This window comes from Mytilus californianus, unplaced genomic scaffold (assembly GCF_021869535.1).
Source record: "Mytilus californianus isolate M0D057914Y unplaced genomic scaffold, xbMytCali1.0.p SCAF_4, whole genome shotgun sequence".
Lineage (NCBI taxonomy): Eukaryota > Metazoa > Mollusca > Bivalvia > Mytilida > Mytilidae > Mytilus > Mytilus californianus.
In genome coordinates, this window is record NW_026262690.1 from 84,290,627 (window position 1) to 84,313,690 (window position 23,064).

Sequence of the window (23,064 nt, forward strand, 5' to 3'; positions counted from 1 at the left end):
ATTAAAGCTCAAACTATGTTGCAAATACTATGGTTTATGCTGCATTTTCACCTCAAAATTTACTCCGAGTACAGATAACCCTGTGTATCTGGAAAAGTTTTAAGACATAGCATTACATTGGCAGACTTTTTTGTACTCAATATATGGTCTTAGATCGCACAAGTTCGTGCTTGTGTCAATTTCTTTATCCCAGTCATGTTTTTTATTGCAGCAATGTATTCCACGATTCTTGTGCTTTGGATATCATTCACAGTCCAAATTTCCTGACACAAAGTCATTGTATAAATAAAAAAATCCACAGGTTTCTAATCACTGACCGCGATTTGCGTTCTTGGACACCGCCTGTCACTCGTAACCCGAATATTTCATGCCCTTCTCGTAAGCAATCTCTTTTCTCGGAAGATAATGTTGTCATCATAGAGCAGCAGAATATTTCGACTTAATCATTTTTGTTAAATTACTCGAAGAAATACGAAAACCGAAATTTGCTACAGGAAGTTATGAACGAAACGAAATTATCGGTGGTTTCCGGTAACGGAAATGAACAAAATCCGGAAATCGTAAATTTTTAAAAATAAAAAAAATCGGGGCGGGACGATTTCAGAGGGGCGGGCGGGGATGAAAATCTATCAATTAATTTTAATTGGCCTTAGATATATTTTCATCTGATATTGGACGGAAGATGTTCAAGCGGCACTTTTATGTAATATAAGTTACGATTATTTGAATACGCTTATTAAACAGCCAAATGGATGCACATCAGTAAAAATAGGAGTCACAAATCCGATTGGATACAATTATCTGCCCAATTTTATTGATTCTGTAACGTTTGTTTCAAATATAACCAACTGTTTACCCAAAATCACCAGCACCGTATCAGGACCCACCAGCACAATGACAGGACCCACCAGCACAGAACCAGGACATGTCTAAACTGAGAAAATGCACAATTTTAATAAATTGCACAGGTTTTTCACAAAAAAATTTTGTCGTGTGGATTTGGGTATAGAAAGCGGACTCCAGGAGCATTTTTGTTTTATTTTTTCAATTCTAGATTTTCTAAAAAAGAGCACTTTTGTGTTACGCTGACTGAAACAGTTTAGAGGGTCCCATTTGTAATTGTTTGCCTATGAACCCATAAGAAACAAAATTAAAACATCTCAACTGTTTCCTTCCATTTTTTATGCGAGAAAACGTCAAAATTCGTCATTTTCGTCTTTGTTTACATATTTCTAATGATCACCAGCACCATTCAGGACCGAATCACCAGCACAAAACGTTCTCTCGCAGGACAACCTTACCCACCGTGACTTACCTGCGGGAGAAAAGTCATTCCGCTGTCATTTTAAATCACACTGGTCCGAGTAATGAACGAGACCTCAGTTATATATGGCATGACATTCTCCTATTTAAGAAAATGTTTACAGATTGACAATAAATTGATGAAAAGTCGACCAACCCTATCTATATTTTTAATATTTTGTACCAGAAAAGCTCAATAGGAAGTGCCAGTAAACTTTTTTCTCGCTTAACCATTTGGTTGAGATTTTATGGCTTACCAGGCGTGTACCGGCGGCACATGTTTATATCATACCGCTTTTCTTTCAAAGAGTCTTTTCTTTTTTTTTTAATCGGAAACCAGTGAAAATAAAAATATGAATAAAACAATTGTGTTTATTTAAATTTATTACTTCTGGAAATTTCGGCTAAGTCTTCTAGCTTTTATTTAAAAATGAGTAAATTTCTGTATTTAGTTGCTTGATTGATACTGATTGTGCTAATCGAATAGTCCTTATATTTTCTCAGAGGAGTTAGTTTTTCTTAGCGTCATTAGCATCGCCCAATAGATGTCGTCTCATACCAGTTCCGGTCTACACGTAAAAATAGTGCTTATGAGAAACTAGTTTTTATGTACCTTTGATTTTTAAAATTCAAACAATACTACGGACATAGAAAATATATTGAAAAAGACAATATAAATTAATGAGATTTCAACCATTTAAACATTAAAAGCGTTTATAAATCTTTACCTGTCGCGTATGAATTTCGAAAGAAAGGTTAATTACAGTGCTGTTACCTTCGCGAGCAATGGACGGAGGTTTAAATACACATTTCTCACTTTATTTACTTTTAATATGGAATTTAATAACGAACAAATTCTAGTGCATGGCAAAAGGATAAATTGATTGATAATTTGTGTAGCTTATTTGTTTACGTGTGACAAACTATGATCATTAATTTTATTTGGAATATAATCTAATTTGTTGCGTCTGATTTTGTTTTGTATTTTTACGAAAGAATGTGAATGCATGACCAGGCAAGCTGCTGAAAATGGCATCATGCGCAAGTTTCATGGAGTCTCCACTCGTCCTTTGGGTAATGTATATGTTTTTCATGCAAAGTTTGTCATGTGTCGATTTATAGACTAATTTTTAACATGCCTGAAGTCGGGGAATGCAAGCGAGTTATCAATAACATAGACTTAAAAGTACATATGAGACTTTAAAAAAAAATCTAAAGGTTTTTTATTGATTAACCATAATACACTACTACAACTGCACCACAAAATATTTTCTGGACACATGGGAAAAAGCTTTGATAAAAGTTTGAGTACATTTTGTACTTAATTATTTTTTGAAGCAATGTCAATCGTTTCCTTCAAATGTTTTAATGAATAAATACTTTTCAATTTTTCTCAAAATAAACATGCCATAACTGGGCAAACATCTCAAATACGGGAAAATTTTTACTGCCAAACAATCCATGAAAATTGCATGATGTCGTAATCAATGTACCTATAGCGAAAGATCTTTTGATATAAAAAAGTAAAGTCTTATATATAATGCAAGGATTTAATCTTACTATACAAATCCTTGTATAAAGGAACAATTTACATACTGTTGGTACCAATATTTTTTTTAAGTACTGCTTGCAGACTAGTGGCAAGTTACTATACAGTCACAACAGTCCTTTCTTTCAATGTACATGTAAATACTCATTCTTTCCACGACCGATTATCTTATGGAACCAACTACCACCACCTGTGATAGCCGTCCCAGAATTGGACGCATTTAAGCTGGCAGTCAAGGGAGTATGCTAAACTTCTACATAATTATACAGTGTAAATACGTTTTTCTTTTAAAACTTTTGAGGCTCCTCTGCACATGTGTAAATAGTCCTTAGTGAAATGTCTGGTTGCGGATGTTAATAAGTAACCTAATTGAAGTTGAAGTTTGAAGTGAAGTGTGTCCTGCACCAGACAGTACATGTATACAACCTAAACAGCAAATTCAGACTGTCAACTCATAGAGAACCCTATAACATTGATGTAAAAAATAATAGTAAATACATGTACCTATGATTGTGCTAAGAGGCTGAACAAAATTAGAATTTGTACATACATTGTACATTCAGCGTATATTTTTTTCTTAGATATGTTTTTGACTGTTTTAAACAGGAGAAAGTTCAAACAATCTGAATTTTTTACTGCTTGTCCAAAAAAATATTTAGCGTAGGCACTAACAATTAGGTTACTAAAAAAGTAGGTCAGGTTAGTGTAAATACAGGTAGTTTTCGTAATTACTGACATCTGAAATAACTAAATGATTAAATCACAGAACTGTTGTATTTATGAAAATAAGAACATGTGGTATGATTGCCAATGAGACAACTCTCCACGAGAGACCAAATGACAACAGTACTTTAGGTCACTATATAAATATTTGCTTGATATAATTTTTGTGTGCATGCATGATTCTTTGCATTTAATTTAGTTGGTTTATTTTAGGTGGAGACTTTTGCAAATGGAAGATCAATAGAATTTCAAGATCTCCATGATGGAATTTTTCTGAATAAAGTGCTTCAACAAATGTAAGTTACTAAGTTTACACAAGAATGTGCGGTAATAGTTAATTATTAAGAGACACAATATCCCATGCACATGTACTAATGTACATGTTGTACATGCACATCATCATCACGTAATGTACATACTAGCATGTATCCTTTTACATGTATTTTGTAATATCAAAACCTTATAAATTGAAAGGTACATGTACATTTGAACATGAAGGCCAGACAGACATTATCAGTTTTGCACTGTCTTGTCAGCTACATTGTACATGTATTATACAAAAGCTTACTACATTTTTAAGATTAGAAAAATGTGAACCGGGTACAAAAATGAACATGGTTTAAAAGTTTATGTGCAGGATTTTATACAGAAGTGTGTACATGTAGCTGCATAAATGGCTGCATTCACTTCAAATTAAGTCATCTGCTTATTTTGTCTCTTCTTGTCATTTACTGTATGTAGCCTGCATCTCCTTTTATCAACAAAGAAATGTGTAGAGAGAATTGTTAGAGGTTGTTGCTGGAGAAAAAAAAACACTTTTTTTTTTAAATTTCAAGTAATTTCACTTTGAAATATAATAATCTGTTCTAACTGAAGTTATTTTCTACCTGTGTAAACGTACATTTAGATTAGTTATCTTTATGCCATGTAAACCATTTCAAACTATCTTTTTCGGCTTTTCCATTCTTATGTACATGTCATGCCAGTACAATGAATTTGATGTTATTAAAAGACAATATGTCAAGGGACTTAGGCATTTTTTTGACATTTATTTACTTGCAAACATTTCAATGAGTGTCCTTTTTTCATAGTCAGATGTGACACTTTAAAAGTATGTTGTGAATACAGTCCAAACTAAAGAAAGAACATATTTTAAATTTTATGTTAAATTTTCCATATTGCAGTGACAGTCGACCGGTCTATGACAATGTCAATGATACTGTAGATGATATGAACAGTAGATTACAGAATTGGGATATACTGATCCGAAATATCAAATCATTTTATGTGGTAAGTCCATCAAAAAATCATTCTCCATGTATATTAGGAGAACACAGCCGAGCTTTAATATGTAACATGAAACTTCATTGTACATACATGTACATTTATACAAATGTATGTGTACTCTTTTGCTTATTTTACAGTTAGAATTCAGTCCATAATAATTTCCCAGTATAAAATTACTTGCGCAGTGTATCTATTTCAGTCTACATGTATTATAGAGTTGACTATCATGCAATTCAATCATTATCGGTGATTATCACAAGAATGTTGATATTGATTTAACCGCTACCAAACAAAACCATAGAAAAAGGTTTTACTTTATGGGTAGGTTTTATCAGAAGATTTTTTCAATAAATGAAAGGAATAGGAAGGGTGTAATTGATTACAATTGTCCTGGTACATTATCCATCAAAAGCTATATGATAAAATTAACAGTGGATGGTATTGCATGTAGATATATATCATGTATATATGGTCTTAGAAAATGTACATTACATAATTGTTTAGATAGAAAATGCTTTTCCCTATGTTAATGTACTTCTAGATTTAGTTTGTATATAGACCTAATTCATAGTACATTGTTTGCAGATTCTTAACAGTTAATTATAGATTGTAACATTTATAACATTATTTTGTTGAAAATTGATATCATAATGCACATGTGCTTCACTCTGACATAGTGGAAGGGGAAATAGGTTTAACATTGAATGGTATGCAACTTTTTTCAAGGTTGTTTATTAGGAAAGACAGTTCTTTGAGACATATATAAGAGTGGGGAAATATCTGACAATGTTCACCTTCAGTTTTCTACAATTTTGTTAACGTGTGTACACAAATTTAAGATAAGGAACTGTTATTAAAATTAATTACAGTTTGTACATAATTTCCAATGGTGCACAACAATTAGCATTTAACTTTATAATTTTGGGTTTCAAAAAAGTATGAGAATAGTCATGATAATGAAAGAGTTCACTTTAGTCATATACATGTATCTGTTGTTTCAATCATGTTTAAAGGATAATCACATGCCAGTTATACAAATATAAAAAAAATCTTATTTTACTTATATGTTTAGTTGTACTTTTATAAACTATCATGAAGAATGTATTAAAATGAAAACTAAGTATAAATTAATGAATCATACACCTGCAATTGTTTTCAAGTATAAATTCTGATTTTTTGTTTGATTGAAAAACTGTTTTTGACTTTTGAGAAGTAATTCTGTTATGCTTTGTCGAATACATTTACATTGTACATGTAATAATGTTTATCTACTGGATAAATCTTAGTAATGTTTTAAACAACTGGGTCCTATACTAATGTTTGTTTTTATTTAAGCCTACATGTACTCATTAGGGAGTTTCATAAGATTGATATTTATATTGTGACAAAAAATTCACATTCCATGACAGCTGTCGGATATTTTTTAACAGTTTACAACATATGTTTTTATTCTAGTTGAAAACGTTATGAAAAAATTCCTATGCGTAATAAACGTTATGAAAATGCCTGTGTGTACATGAACTATGAAGTAATGCTTTATCTATGTATTATATACAAAAGACGTTTTCACTTTAAACTGTTTACTCCTGTTATGTCAAAATTCCTTTAAATGTTTTTCATAGTAAGACGGTACACCTGTAATCATTTACCTGATTCGTTATATTTATTTGTACCTGCGTCAAAATATTAATAATGCATGCTTCAACAGGCACTATCAATGAATGTAACATTTTACCCTGACAAGTGTAATTCTATTTTTCGTGTTCGGTTATTGAGTTATTTCATATTTCATCAAAAGAGGGGAATAAAATTGCCATTCAAAGTAACTGTACATATAGTTCTCTTTGTTACATTTAATTCCATTTAAATGGTCATATTTATAGTTATTGTTTGTAAATAATGTCGACTCACAGAAACCCTACAACTTGGCAGACCTACATAGAAATTTTCCGATATCAAATTGTTTAATAATGACATCCATAATGCGATATTGCCCCAAATATGTTAATTTTGTATGACTTCAGGAAAAGTTACTTAGGTGAATTAAATATTTAATGGGTTTATATTGTTGCAGGTAACAAAAGGTTATATAAATTATGAATTTTACCTTTCTGTAATATAGATTTCAAACAAACAGGTACTTTTATGTTTCATGCAACAAATTCATTGCTCTTTAAGGGAGTAGATTAAAACATTGCATATGAGTCAGTGTTCTCCCCAGGCCCTTAAAGGACCGCGGGCCCGTGATGTATAATTTTCTACCGTGGTGGTATCGTTCTTGCCGCGATGTATAATTTTTCTCCGTGGTGCTAAAATTTTCGGTAAAAAAATCGTAAATCAGTAAAGTTTTAAACGTCTTGTTTAACCTTTACCGTGGGGTATAAAATTTCAGATGAAAATTGACCAGTTCAAACCAGTTCAAACAACTTGATTGTTTACACCACATGATCGATTTACCTTTTGAGGTTAACCTTGATGATTGGATTGAATCGATGTACATGATTCTTTTGTGTTTTAATTAATTAAGAGATCATAATTAATGATCAGATTTGTGAGGGACAAGCAGACATTTGTTCATTAACTCTATTACTCCAGCCTTTGGTTATAAATAATTTGCGTATTTTAAACGTGTTGGAGTTACTTCCCCTGAATTAGATTATTACAAATAAGTGCTCCTAAAATATCATCTATCATTGAAAATAGAAATAAAGTACAAATTGAATGCAGAATTATATAAGAATGTTACCTTGAGGATAAAAACTTTCTTTGAACATACCAACAAAAATATATTGCAAATTATTTTTGATAATCATACTTTTATTAATGCACAGACATATTATAATAAATAGGTAGTATTTTCAGATTGGTAACTGATTTCTGTTAAAGTAGTCCCAGTCTTAAGACATTGATTGGACCTCAGCTTGATATGATATATGGGTGTACATATAGATGATATAAATTTAGTTTACATGTCTATCTACCAAGTAACACAATAATGATTCTAATAATAATTGTATTGTTGTTTACAAAAATCATGTCTAAAGCTATGGAAAATAGTTTTTAATTTACTAGAGGTTCTGCATTAAAATTTAATCTTGTATAAATTCAATTGTTATGGTGTAATCTAACAAAAATGGGGAAAGTGTAGTGTAACTACAAGTATCAGGACAAATTGGCTTGATCAAAATATAAAAAGTGATTTAAGTTTAAAGACTAATAGTGCTTTCTTTTATTTATTCTTAAAAGAAATTAAAGTATACAAACTGTTTATTGATTTACTTCTTTTTTTACCAGTAATTTTTTGACCCAAAGTCTACATAACACAGTAAATAAAACAAAGACAAAAAGGTAAGTCACAAAAACTAACAAGAAAAAAAAAGCAATGCAACACGACACAACATATTGTACAAATCATTTTGACACGCATTACCCTGGTGCTATCCAAAAATCCTGGGGAGAACACTGTGAGTATAAAATTTGAAGTGCAAGTTTTATTTTACCTTCAGTATATATGAACATCTGTACTCATTATACCCCACGCAACGAGTTGCGGAGGGTATAATGTTTTTGACCCGTCCGTCCGTCTGTCAGTCCGTCAGTCCGTCAGTCCTGTTTCTTGTCATCGCAACTCTCTCTCAAACCACACAACAGAATTTCATGAAACCTTTTTAGATAATAAGGACAACCTATGTAGTTGTGCATATCGACAGGAAATTACGATTTAAATTTTTTTCTAGGAGTTACGCCCCTTTGAACTTATTTACTTTAATGTACTACTGCAACAGTTTGTCATCTCAACTCCTCTGAAACCACACAACAAAATTTCATGAAACTTTGTAGATAATAAGGACATACTACGTAGATGTGCATATCGACAGGAAATTACGATTCAATTTTTTTTCCAGGAGTTACGCCCCTTTGAACTTATTTGCCCAATATACTACTGCAACCTTTTGTCATCGCAACTCCTCTCAAACCACACAATAGAATTTCATGAAACCTTTTCAGATAATAAGGACATACTACGTAGATGTGCATATCGACAGGAAATTACGATTCAATTTTTTTTCTAGGAGCTACGCCCCTTTGAACTTATTTGCTTCAATATACCTCTGCAACAGTTTGTCATCGCAACTCCTCTGAAACCACACAACAGAATTTCATGAAACCTTTTCAGATAATAAGGACATACTATGTAGATGTGCATATCCAGTGTTCCAGCTAGCATGAAATGGAGGGGCGCCGCGCCCCGCCCCCGAAATTTTGCGCCCCTCTGCCTTTTTTATGCGCCCCTCTGTGCCCTTTTGAAAAAAGTTTAAACAACGATCTTTTTTCCTCATATTGTCGCCATTTTGTTGAGTTCTTTATACATACACTTCATTAAGACAACAGATTAAAATTGTTAACACTTGTTACCTGTATTATAATCACCTATTTGATAAGAGTCAATTACTTAATCAGGTGAAATTTACGACCCTGTCTAATCCCTTTGCCCTGAAGCACCAAACATCCAAGTTAAATGAATTGATTTTTTAACACCTGACGATGCAAAATAGAATTTATAAAATAAAAGTGAACGATGTTCATTTCTATTGTAATTGTTATTCATAAAATAACGTTCATTAAAAAAGAATCATTCCAATAGTATATTGTAAATCGTCAACACGCAAATTGCCGACGAAAAAAAGAAAAATTGACCAACTCGAGAAAATGACAAGAAGAAAATATCAAAGACATGCCAGTCTATTACATCTTTTTTATTCAAGAATAATGACCATCAAAGGTTAAAAAATAATTTAATTCTTTACCTTTATGAAAAATCTAGGAGAAGAAAGGTTTCTATCAGATATCGCAATTGTTCTTCTATTGTAAATTCCGACGATTACGGAGCACTCGAAAGTCCGATTTTTATATCATTTTTCTTAAATTGAAATCCTTTTTGACTAACTTTAATATTGATATTATGAGATACGCTCAACATGAAATATACGGATATGCATGTTGAATTGATAATAAACTTTCAAAGTCGAATTAATTTATTATTGTGCCGATTACGGAGCTCTCGAAAGTCCGATTTTTGTATCAATTTTCTTATTGAAATCCGTTTTGACAAAATTATTGATATTATTAGATACGCTCAACATGAAATTTACGGAGATGCTTGTTGAATTGATAATAAACTTTCAAAGTTGAATTAACAAACTTATTTGTTCAATCTATTTCTCAAGATCGAAATAAAGACAATTGTCTCATTGGCACTCTTATTTAAATTCACAACCAAACCTACACAATTTTCAATGTATGTAATAGTATAGAGTATTTAACTTAGCTACATGCTTGCTAAAAATATGTCATTATGTGGTAATATTAAGTATTTGATTTTTTTCAGGAGAACGCGCTAAAGTGCCCTTTTTTAAAAACGCGCCCCTCTATTTTCAAATCCTAGCTGGAACATTGATATCGACAGGAAATTATGATTCAATTTTTTTTTCTTACAGTTATTTTATTTCTCCAGTGACAATGTGGGGACGTGGGGTATGTGAGCGTGCTCACTAAGGTTCTTTAATTCCGAGATGTTTTAATGTAATGGACACATCCCCCTCCTTTATTTGTGTCTATACAATATACATGACATATGTATTCTATCCATAGAGAGAGCCTGAAGAAAAATCCTGACCCTTTGGGTTCATAGGAAAATGTATTTCATTTTCATTACATTAAAGGAAAGGAACAGCACTGTTATTGCTGTTCTGCATCTCTGTCACAGTGAGCCAATCAACAATTAAGATGTGCATGGAGCAAAAGCTTATGTCTCACTACAAGTTCAAAACTCTTGCATAGGTTTGAGCAGACATTTTTGTTGGATGACAATTACACTTTATCTATGCATTGAACTTGGATTCACATTTAAACCTTATTATGAATCATTATGTAATTTCAACTTGCATTACTTCAAATTGTGCTAAAGAAAATAAAGTGATATGGTGTAATTTTCAATGAGGCAGCTAGTTACAAGTTAAGGCCATGGGACCATAGTTTATTGAAGTTTATGAAATGTTTACAATATAATACATTTCATTGTGAGTTCATATTTTTATATATATCTGTTGCATCTAAATCTGAAATTTACCTGTAAATTGTATAGAGCAGTGAAATTTTAAGTACATGTTTTTAAATTGAAAAAAATATTAATAACATGCATTTATGTTAATATTAGGCCTTTTCCCATGAGATCAGACTAATAATATTTTACGGGGTCATTTTATTAAAATGACACTGAACTGTTCACCAATTTTTGATAGATAGAAAATACCACATGAATCATGTTGTGGTTTGCTAATCTTAAAACTGTGAACAATTAGTTCTTGTCTATCGCAAGTGTATTATCAGTCAATACCTGATTTGGAATAAATCTCTGTGATCAACAAGGGGTATAAAAATAGGCCTGGTTAATCCTAGATTATTATAATCTTATATCAATAAATCACTGTGACTTAAGTCCAGAAAAATGTAACCTTTGTTCAATTAAAATTCATCTAGAGATTAGTTTAGTAATTTATTTAATTACTTCAGGATTGGAAGACATTTTGATAATAATAATCTGGAGTAAATGATGCCAATTTAACTTTTTAATTATACAATTTTGTGACTTTGATTGATTTTTTATTGAAAGTTGAATGATTTATTGGGTATTTAAGTGAATTTTATGAAGAAAATTTAGTTATAACACAGAGTCAATTTCCTAAGTAAATTTACTTACATTAATAAGATTTTATGTACACAATATTTTGGGATGAAATTATACTACAGTTTTGAATAAAAATTGACAAATTTCTACAATTTGATCCATCGCCAAAGTCGTAGGATGCTTGAGCCTCATTCTCTGGTCTTCATTTGAAATAAATTTTAAGTAAAGTGAAAAGATCTTTTGACTGTAATAATATTGTCAGTTTTCAATGATATAGCATGTATAAAAAAAGGTTTCATATTCTGTCTGATCTGAGATTTCAGGAAAATGTTTGTTTACCACTCTCACAAGGCCTTATGTGTTTGGAAGATATTATAACAAAACCCCACTAAAAATGGAGACAGACATATTGTCTTTCTGACTGGTTGTCTGTCTGAATGTCTGTCTAACTATCTGGGAATTTCTTAATGTTTGATGACTAAAATCCAGAACATTTTCCTTGCGATTAGTCATTACCAATGCAAACTCTCCAAAAATTCAACATAATTTTAACAAGTTTTTTTTTCCCCATTTTCTTCATCTTATACATGAATTGAGATGTTAGTAATGTACAGAGGCAATTTTTATTTCTTCTTTGCATGAAACCATCTGAATAAAGCCACTGGACTGAGACATTTTTCTTTGTCAATGAGAATGAATGTTATGGTAACTAGTTTCATTTGACAAACAAAAGTATAGGGTTGGAATTTATTCAAAGGTATGACAAATTGATTGATAGGTATTATTCTGTAGACCCAAGAAAGTTTATCTGACACCAGGTGGTTCAATTGATGTTTAATTTTTTTTCCAATTCATTGATAGAATCTCAAATTCTTTTTCAGTAGGATTATAGATTTACATGTTCTACTAGAAACTAATTTATCCAAAGGCCATGTGACCTTTTAACTTTCAGTCAATCAGAAATTTTATCTGAAAATAAAATCATGATGAGATATACTTATATAGACTATAGAAAATAATAATTAAAAAAATCTGCCTTTGGATTACGTACTAACAACACAATTATTTGGTTGATTCAACCATTTTTTCATTAAAATAAAAATATATAACTGCATGTAGTTTCTTTTGTAGTTTGTAATTTTTTGACAAAACACCCACCTAAAGTCACCTCTGATAATTTGGTATTCGTAGACAGGAGTTGTGGGATGTACATTGTTGATACAGCAATCCAACAACTCAAAAATCGTAACAAAATCTAGAGTTCTAACTTTTACTTAAATATACATTGTTCAAATTGTGAATATTGACTATAGGATTTCTGCAATACCTCATCTTCGCTAGCCAAGGGTTACTATCCAGTCCCCTCCTCTCCATCTTTTCTGGCCAAGGGTAACTACCCTGTCCCCTCCTCTTCATCTTTGCTAGCCAAGGGTTACTATCCAGTCCCCTCCTTTCCACCCTTGTAAGATTAAGCCAACATTTGCGATTACAATATGCATACTGTAATGTATGAACACTTTATATATGCATATACTATACTATGCATATACTATACTATGCATATATAAAGTGTTCATACAGTATGCATAATTTCCATTTGTGAAAATAATCATACTTGTATATAGTTCCACAATAAAATGTAAATTAGGCCGTTAGTTTTCTCAAATGAATTGTTTCATATTTTTCATGTCAGGGCCTTTAACAGTGACCATACGGTATGGGTGTTTCTCATTGTTAAAGGCCGTACGGTTGCCTATAATTGCTTTCATTCACTTCATTTGAACTTTGGTGGATAGTTGTCTCATTGGCAATCATACCACATCTCCTTATTTTTATATAGACCAACTTTATGTCTTTCAAGGAGATTGAACAAACAATTCAAATAATAATAGGATTATTTTGATGAATGATTAGTCTTAAAAGAGAAAGGGAAAATTTTGAAATCATTTTATTGTGAAACTATATACAAGTACTTGTAACCAAAAACTAAATTGCTGTGGGTATAAATCTAGAAGGACTGTTTAAATAGATAAGTTTGACTTTAATTTATAGAAATCATACAGTAAGTAAGTGAAAGTGGTTAGAATTGTTTGTGATAAAATTTAAAGAAATCTTATCGACTATCACTCCAAATTAACTAGGATATGGCCGTATAACAGAGAGTAAGTTTATGGTTTAATGGTTCTACAAGTAAATATCGAGAGTTGTTCATGTAGATTTTACTGATATACTCCACATACATACACCTAAGGTGTTGGTGCATAGCACCAAATGATTTGTTTGTTCATGGTTTAGATGTTGAGATATTTACAAAACTTTACAGCCAAGCTTTTATGATCATTTACTTGAACTTTATATTGAAAAGAATTGTTTTTTTATTGTGATTATATCCTTAAAAATTTTTATAATATTTTTGTCTGGCTTTATTATAATCAAGGCATTGTGCAAACAATATTTTCATTTCGACCTTTATAAGGGTAACAAGGTTGAATAAATGTGTATTGGGCCAATGTTTGAACAAGGTAAATGAATTAGTTGGGAGAGTGAAGATTATGAAGGCTTGTTGACACGCTCCAATGATCAATGTCATTAAGTCTAACAATACCTGCATTCCGCTTCAAAGTCTTAAACTCACAACAAAAGGGAGTTAATCTTCTTAATGACTTTCTAGATCTTTTGTTTCCAGATCCAATTATTTTTTTTGAACAAGTTAACCATTGAAGCTTTGGCTGTATTAAAGTTGTATTTATCGTCTATTTAATCAAAGTTACGAGGTATTGCTGAAATAACTTTGGCACAATGTTACACTAATATTTAACATATAAGTTGTTGAAGCATACTTTAAGTAAGTCCTATAGAGTAACTTGAAAAATTATAATGCATTAGTAAAATGAAAACATTATGTAATATAAATTTAAAAGGATACAGTACATAAAACGCTACATATATAATATATATATATATATATATATATTTTATTTAAATGTACATATCAAGCTACCAATAAATCTATGTTGCAAAACGGCTCAATTGTAGCTGATACCCTTGCCCCTCTGATCAAAATGTGAAGGTGCCCTTGCAGTCTCTCACAATTCTCTGTCATTTTAATAGCAAATTTTTCTTTTCAGACTGGATCTCTTCAAAAGCTTTTCCCTAATAAAATTTTGTTTGTTACAAACTAACTTTTTTTTTATCAAACTATGCAACTGAGTTGTTCAAGTCCCTGATAATTTTGTCAATTTCTTCATTGACAATTGCAAATAGAGTACTTCTGTTTAGGTGATATTAAAACTTAAGGCAAATATCAAAGAGGCTTGCACAAAAAGATTAAAAAAAAAGAATGATAAAAACTTTTTAGATTTCATTTCTGCAGGCATAGATTTAGCTGCTGATTAATTTGGTATTTGATAAAAGGGAAAATAAAGATACTGCTTGTTTTCTCCTGTTTTAAACCAGATGAACAGGCAATTAATATCCTTGTCATATTTTCTGCATTATTTTTGATGTGGTTAAATTGAATTCACCGTGTAAATTTTACTGCACAAAATGCACTTTTTAACAATTAATGTCTCTTTAGTGATGCCGGAGGTCAAAATATTTGAAATCCAAAACCTTATACAAAAGTTGAAGAGTTGAATAAACCTCAAACTTGCCCTCAATTTACATTCTTTGAATTTCAAATATACTTTTATGTAAATATACATATTTGTTTCCTACATTGTTGAAGACATCCTGTGTTTGACTAAACACTTATATTTTATATGGTCCAAGGATGTGATTGACTTTTTAAACAAATTACGTGTTTTATACCAGTTATTTAGATAAAGAATAATTTAAGGATATCCTCTAGAATTGAAGTATACTTGATCTAACAATGAGTGGTAAAACTCTGACATCAGACTAAGCAGATATTTATACTTCACACAAGCTACTATTATATAGTATAAATTGGACTACAATTATCTACCCTAACTAGTAGGTTTTGATACATGTATTTTGACTGATTGAGAGAACACAATTTAGTGTAGAAACTACAGACACCATTACGTTTAAGAATTATTGGTATTTTATAATTATCCCACTATAAAAGTTGCCAAATTTATAAATACCATAGTATATACCTACACATTACTTTGTCTGTCTGTCTGCCTGTAATCCCATGTGTGTTTTTCATTTTGCATTTCATCGCTAGTGTTCAATTATCATCCATTATGAGATAACCTTGCTGTAATAATTTTCAGTATTTTCCTTTAGTGTATAACAGTAGATCAAGGGGGTTTATTATGTTTGTCTTGAAAAGACCTCCCTTAAAGTTACCTAAATTTTCTTTTATCATATGAAAGTCTTTACACTAACAGCCTTGAGTATGGACTAAATGACTGTCAGATGTTTTCAGTTCCCAAAATTGGTATCCCAAGATTGCAATAAAAATGAATCTACAGTACATCAACTTTTATCATGAGAATGTGATAACTTGTCTCAGCTTCATAAACAATATGGGTGGCATCTTTAGACTTCACATGTTGGGAAAAATGGTGAGTTCAGGATGCATGGGCTCATCTTGTGATATACCTAAATGAGGCAGAATGTAATTTTGTTAATACATTGTTCAAGTATATATATATCTTGTTTGTGTAGATTAAAGCTTGTACTATACAGTTGTTATTTCTGTTTACTTATAGGATGCTTTGCAACAGATACTGATAGTAAAGTTACCCAACTTTCAACAGATATGTAAAGAACCAGAAAAAGGTAGGTTATACAAGGCTGTTTGCATTGTTTTGTGTCCTATTTGCTGTGTAAAGGATCAAAGCAATGTGCATAATATGAGGCAGGCATTACCTGTGAAAGGGGACGATGTCTGTATACATTAGATTTTTTAATTCAAGCATATTTTAACTTCAGAATCTGTTAAAAAAGAAACGGAAATACGGAAACGTTTCCGACGTTGGTCCTGTTGTTAGGGAATTTTGTTGTGACTTTATTTTCAATGTAAACAAAGAAACGCTATCATCAGGTAACATTTACTGTAATTGGGGACTTTGTCCCCATATTATATTTACAACTCATCATAGTTAAAGATATGCTCTTCTTTGTTCCACACAAAGAAAAAGTAATTTTTCAGGAATTATAAGCTGCAGAGTAATTGCTATTATATCTACCCTTCTTCAGAAGTTTATAGTATAGGATTATTTTTTCTTAATTTGCTTTTAGATCACTTCATAAAATTTCCTAAAAGATAGCTCCTATTTTCAGTCTTTTCTCCGTTCTTGGAAGTACAATGTACTACTCTTATCAATACCCTGCCTTACATCCTTTTCAACAAGCACTAATAACCGTGTTACAACTTGAATCTTGTAATTACCTTTGCATCATTAAACTTGAACTTAAATCCATAAATGATATATATGTATGCATATAAAACAGTATTTTATGTAAATTTTCATGTAATGATTTCTACAAACACAGGAACATGATCATATCATTTTGACCATGCACAGATCCCAAACAACTATAGTTTCCTGTTTCTGTTGAACCTCATTCTAATGTCGCTTAATTGCAATCATATTTAATTGAATCTTGCATTGGCTGTATATCTAAGTTGTGCTGTAGTTAACCAGCAGCAAGAGACCATTTATATTTCACTTGGTTGTATATTTTTGTGGTCATTTATAAGCAAAAAGTTCTTTCATATGTGCCATTGAAGTCTGGTCATATTGTGATGTAGTTGACAAGCTTCAATTCTTTCTCGTGATCTTGATTGTTCAATCCAAGTTTGGTGAAGTTGACAAGTATCAGTTCTTATACATGTACTCTCTTTTTAATGCCCCCGCCGTAGCGGAGGGGCATTAAGTTTTACCCTTGTCCGTCTGTACTTGTGACGTACGTCCCAAAATTGGTTTCTGTTCTCTAACTTTAGTTTGCCTCAACCAAATGTTATGAAACTTATACACAATGCTTATTACCACAAAACACAGATCAAGTTTGAATTTTGGTGGCATCACTTTTACCATTCTAGAGTTGTGCCCCTTTACAAATGGAAAAATTGCTGAATTTTTCGTTTCCGTTCTCTAACTTTTGTTTGCCTCAACCAAATGTTATGAAACTTATACACAATGCTTATTACCACAAAACTCAATTCAAGTTTGAATTTTGGTGGTGTCACTTTTACCGTTCTAGAGTTATGCCCTTTACAAATGGAAAAATTGCTGAATTTTTCCTTTCCGTTCTCTAACTTTAGTTTGCCTCTACCAAATGTTATGAAACTTATACACAATGCTTATTACCACAAAACACAGATCAAGTTTGAATTTTAGTGGCATCACTTTTACCGTTCAGGAGTTATGCCCTTTACAAATGGAAAAATTGCTGATTTTTTTGTTTCCGTTCTCTTAACTTTAGTTTGCCTCAACCAAATGTTATGAAACTTATGTACAATGCTAATTACCACAAAACACAGATCAAGTTCAAATTTTGGTGGTGTCACTTTTACCGTTCTAGAGTTATGCCCCTTTACAAATGGAAAAATTGCTGAAATATTTGTTTCTGTTCTCTAACTTAAGTTTGCCTCAACTAAATGTTATGAAACACTGCTTATTACCACAAAACTCAGATCAACTACAAATTTTGGTAGCATCACTTTTACAATTCCTGAGTTATGTCCCTTTATAAAGTTATGTGTAAACGGGGGCATCATCTGTGTCCATGGAACACATTCCCCATTTATTTTTAATATTTCGGTTTATTTGACAAGGATCGTTCTTCCATATGTACCTTACTTGGTCTGACAATGTTTTGATGTAGTTTACATGCAACAGATTAGCCACATGTGCCTGGATTTGTTGACCATATTTTGCTGTAGTTTACTATCACTACATAAGCCTTGCGTAGATATTTTGCTGTAGTTGATAAAAGGAAGAAATCTCACATAGGAATCTACATGTAGGTTATTTAATCACATATATAGCAAATTCTCAATAGTATAGGGCAGTGACATTTTTTGTTTGGCAGACATGTACCATAACTCAATCTTAATTTGATTTGAAAAATTAAATCTTTGCATTCAAAATGATAATAAAAGAACTGACTTGGTCACACTTTTATGATTTGTTATTTTTAGTATACCAAGGTCCATTAACACTAGAGATGGCAATACTTGATACCATTATTCATAAGAAAGTCAAGTTCTGGTTATATAGTTCCTACGGATCATTTAGGGTCACATCACTATAAATGACATTTTATAGTAAAGCTTTATAGACATAAAGATGACAATGTTATAAGATTTAAATTACCATAATAAATTGAAGTATCATTTTATTGTTTATAAAGATGTATGTTTTACAAGTATATACCTGTGTTAGGTCAACAAAAAATTTTATGTAATCTTGTAGATTTAAATTTTGATGCCAGTCTATTTGCCAGTACCAGTACAGAGGATCTTTTGTTATCTATATAACTGTTTATCAAATCAATATGATAAAAAATAGTTGAACCGAAATCTTTTCATAAAATCTACAATAGAGTCTCTTTGTAGATCTATAGTTTTGTAAGGAATTTTGACTGGTCTTTATATATTAGTTTTGGTATTGAGGGGTAGTTTCATCTTATTATACATAATTTGATATTTGTAAGAATGGGACAGATAGATTCAATTTGTCGAATACCTGTAATTATCTTTAAAGACATCTGTTATCAGACAAAGAAGCTGTTAAAATTGGGGTAATTTTTTTCCCAGATTTTCTTCAGTATAAATGGATGTACAAAAAACTGACGTGCACATGTCATTTAAGTTGATTTTTTCAGGGATAAGGTTTTTCCGATGTAATTATTAAAGCGCTTTTTTATTTGAATAGATGAATATTTTTGCACACAAGGTTTTAGTTTCTAGTCCAAAGCATTAGCAAAGCAATTACAGAATTAACAAATTACCCTGAAATAACACTCTCCTCTCTGCACTACAGTGCATTTAATAAGACCTTTTTTAAAAATGCAGGTGAACTTTTTCGTTTGAAGTGGTATATTTATTTTATTTAATATCTTTAGTATAATTTGAAAGACCTTCAAACTTCATTTAAACATGCAATATGGCTGTTGTTTATAAATGAACATGTGTTTTCCAATAACATGTGTTTTCCAATAACATGTCTTATAAAAAAGATTAAAAAATCAACCTTATTTAATTATGCTGTGTTTTTTTTATCGTTTAATTTTTTAATTTTATAATTTCAGAAGCCAGTTTTTCAGAAATTAAGAAAGTGTTGTTGTTAATTTTGGGTTGTGCAATACAGTGTGATAAGAAAGAAAACTTCATTGATACTATCAAAAGTCTGGATGTACACGTGCAACATGAAATTGTGGAGCTTATTAAAGAGGTAATAATGGTGCGAGAAAAGTACGATGGCTTTTACTTACAAACAAGTTGATTTCTTGATTTACAGAAAACCAATTAATATTACAAGTGAATAATTACATGTATATTTCATTGAAATACATAATTTTGATTGACTGACAACAATTGCGAGGCACTCCAATATTTTGTTTATTTCTGTATGAAATACAACAGCTATGACTGCACATGCTATCTGTGTCAATGTTAAAATAATGCCTAAATAAAAAATCTTTATATTTATAACTCTTAATATCATTGTTGTAGCATAAAAATGTAAAATTTTATAAGAATTGAATGTTTTTTTCTTTTATAATTTTATAGAGTTGTAAAAGCATTGATCGTGCACACATTTTTAGTATGAAGCGCTTCATTTGATTTCTTTATTTTTCTAAAGTCTACATACTAGTGCTAGCCAATAGAAAATTTGAGCTATGTCAAACAATGAAATTCTTGGTTCACCTTTACCCACGAGGTCCTTGAAAATCGGTGTCCTGCGATTAATAATGAAACACAATGTAAAGGTTCATTTGAAGTAGTTACTTTTCAACTTATTATATTAATTGAAGCATTGGAGAATAATTTTTAATGGCTAGGGTTGTGCCTATTTATGGTCTGTTTTATGTGTTATTATGGTTAGTACATTATTTAATGTCATATGGCAAATCAAGTGCACCTCTGAATGTAAAACTTAAGTTATTTTACACTGAAGATCATGTTTTTGAATAAAGTAGATGGATTAGAGATTAAGAGCTCTGAATTTTAAAACTTTGAAGTTATTTTACACTGAAGATACTGTTTTTGAATAATGTTGATGAATAAGAGATAAAGAGCGTTCAATTTCAACCTTGAAATAAAAGACCCAAATTTGTCTGCAATACAAAACACTTCAATTGAATATGAAATCAGAGCTACTCTGCTAACCAAATAATACAGTCTTTAAAATCTATACAGACGGGATTATGACATATCAGGTTATCATTATGATATAATTGAAAAATGAAAAATGAAGCCCCCTTTTTTCATAAGCACATAACTTCAGGCATGAGATGCTGATCTAATCGTTTGTCTTCAAACCAAGGAGATCCGTTACTTTATTGAGATGTGTATTGATTCCAACTGCAGTGATTGACAACTGCTTTGTAATCAAATCCCATTAAGACTTTACTTGACATCTGTCCATGTCTCGTTGAGTCTGTTAACAATGACAGAATCCCCACTTTATAGGCTAACTAGGCAAAGTAATAGGCTTTAGAGATTTACCATGTAGAACAAGTGACAAGGAGACAATAATTAGTTTTATAGAGTAGGTGTGAAGCTAATCATTTGTACTTTCACCTTGATTATTACCTATAGGGCTAGTGGTTTTGATATTAATCACTTTCTATATATAAATACCTGTAATTATTGATTGATTCAGATATCAAAGGAAAGCATTTAGATAGGCGTGATGGGTCAATGATAAAATTCTCCCTGTAGCTATTTCCTCCCTTGATTGTAATAACAAATTCTGTGTTTCTTGCCTGTCAATTATTCATTTGGTGATTAAGATAACATATTCATTGAATTATATGTCTAAATTGAAAAAATGGATATTTGACCCAGGGGAATTATATATCAACAAACCATTAATTGTCAGAATTCTTGCTCTGTACTATGAGTTCTGCATTCTTGTGCTATGGAAAACAATCATCTATTTATCTTTACTGTGAAGGATGAAAATTGGAGTTATACATGTTAAAGAATTACAATAAAATGACGGTGCACTCCAAAAAATGTGGTGACTGAGCACTTTGATAAGTTCCAATCCTTACTTAGACCTTTTATTACCATAGAGGGGTTGGGCTTTTTTTTAGGTCTTTTATGTTGGATCTACCATTATGTGAGAAGAGTTTGTCAATATCAGTAAATGCCCCCAAAATGTCAAGTTTTTATAAATGTAATGCAAAAACAAATCAGCAAGAAGAACATAACAAACCTACAACTTTTTGCTAGTTATATTCTTCTACAATATTTTGAACAATTACATTGATTGATCTAGCAGTGTTGTCAGTTGCATAATATTTTCTCTATTTTAAATTCTGAATTTACAATACTCTTAACAATGGATGTAGGTTTCTCCGGTGCATTCCCATTTCCTGCACCATTAAAGATAACCACTTTTGCATTAATATGTAAAAAGTGATAGAATGCCCTAGCAGACTAACAGACCAAAAAATGTATTGTAGATTAAGATTGAAGGGTCATGTTAACGTAAGACATTCTTCGATGTAAATATAAAAAATATCTAAAACCCATTAATATTCCATTAACTTTCAAACAGTTTCAAGAGCAAAAAAAGGAAATGGATTATTGAATACTTTGTAACATGTTAGGACAGTTGTATTTTCTGAAATAGGTGTTGAATAATATATTTTACATCAAAGAGAGTAATTAAATCTATTAAATACTCATCAAAGTCCTGTTGATAGGAAGATTGTAAAATATAAAGTTAGTTTAAAGACAGAAAGCATCTGTAAAAAAACAACAAAACTCTCCTCATTAAAGACTCAAAGACGGTCTTTGTCAGGTGAAAATATATTACATAAATTATGTATACATTCCAGTTCCTAAAACTGCACTGAAAAACCTTTTTTCGTTTACAACCTGAGTTTTATTTGTTAGATTCAATGATCATAATTAAATGATAATCTAGAAGGATTGTATATTATTAGTGATACAGATCATTAAAATACTACTAGTTCTATATGTTATGGGTCAGTGGTGGGTCAATCAACAAAAAAACAAGTTACTTGCTTCAAGCAATTTACCAGATAAAAATCAAACAATTAAGACACAATAATAAAAGTTAATAGATGATTTGTTCATTTCACTGTCGGATGATCATAGATAAATTATTGAATTAACTGAAACTATTCTGGGAATGTCCAAGACCTGCATTGTCACGGTATATTGTCTCCTAGATAATTAAATTAATTCACCATAAAAATATTAACTTTGTTGTATGGGTAATTACTTTAAATCAATTGTTTACAAACAGAATCACAAGAGTTTTAACAAAACAGATAATTTTCCCTGTGGAATGTGTAATTTGTCTAAAATTAAGTATTGATTCGTTTGTTTTTA

At 31.0% G+C, this 23,064-nt stretch overlaps 1 protein-coding gene across 7 annotated transcripts in view; it reads left to right on the plus strand.

Annotated features, from left to right (window-relative positions):
- Positions 1 to 2,073: 2,073 nt before the first annotated feature.
- The window catches only part of LOC127738747 (girdin-like), a 77,298-nt gene continuing 56,307 nt past the window's right edge, over positions 2,074 to 23,064 (plus strand). For all 7 annotated transcript variants that reach the window (XM_052250090.1, XM_052250086.1, XM_052250087.1 and 4 more), the window contains exons 1-5: positions 2,074 to 2,376; positions 3,788 to 3,870; positions 4,759 to 4,864; positions 16,232 to 16,301; positions 19,782 to 19,924. In XM_052250090.1, the coding sequence (XP_052106050.1) occupies positions 2,332 to 2,376; positions 3,788 to 3,870; positions 4,759 to 4,864; positions 16,232 to 16,301; positions 19,782 to 19,924 (447 nt within the window). In that variant the 5' untranslated portion in view covers positions 2,074 to 2,331. The remainder of the gene's footprint in view (positions 2,377 to 3,787; positions 3,871 to 4,758; positions 4,865 to 16,231; positions 16,302 to 19,781; positions 19,925 to 23,064) is intronic.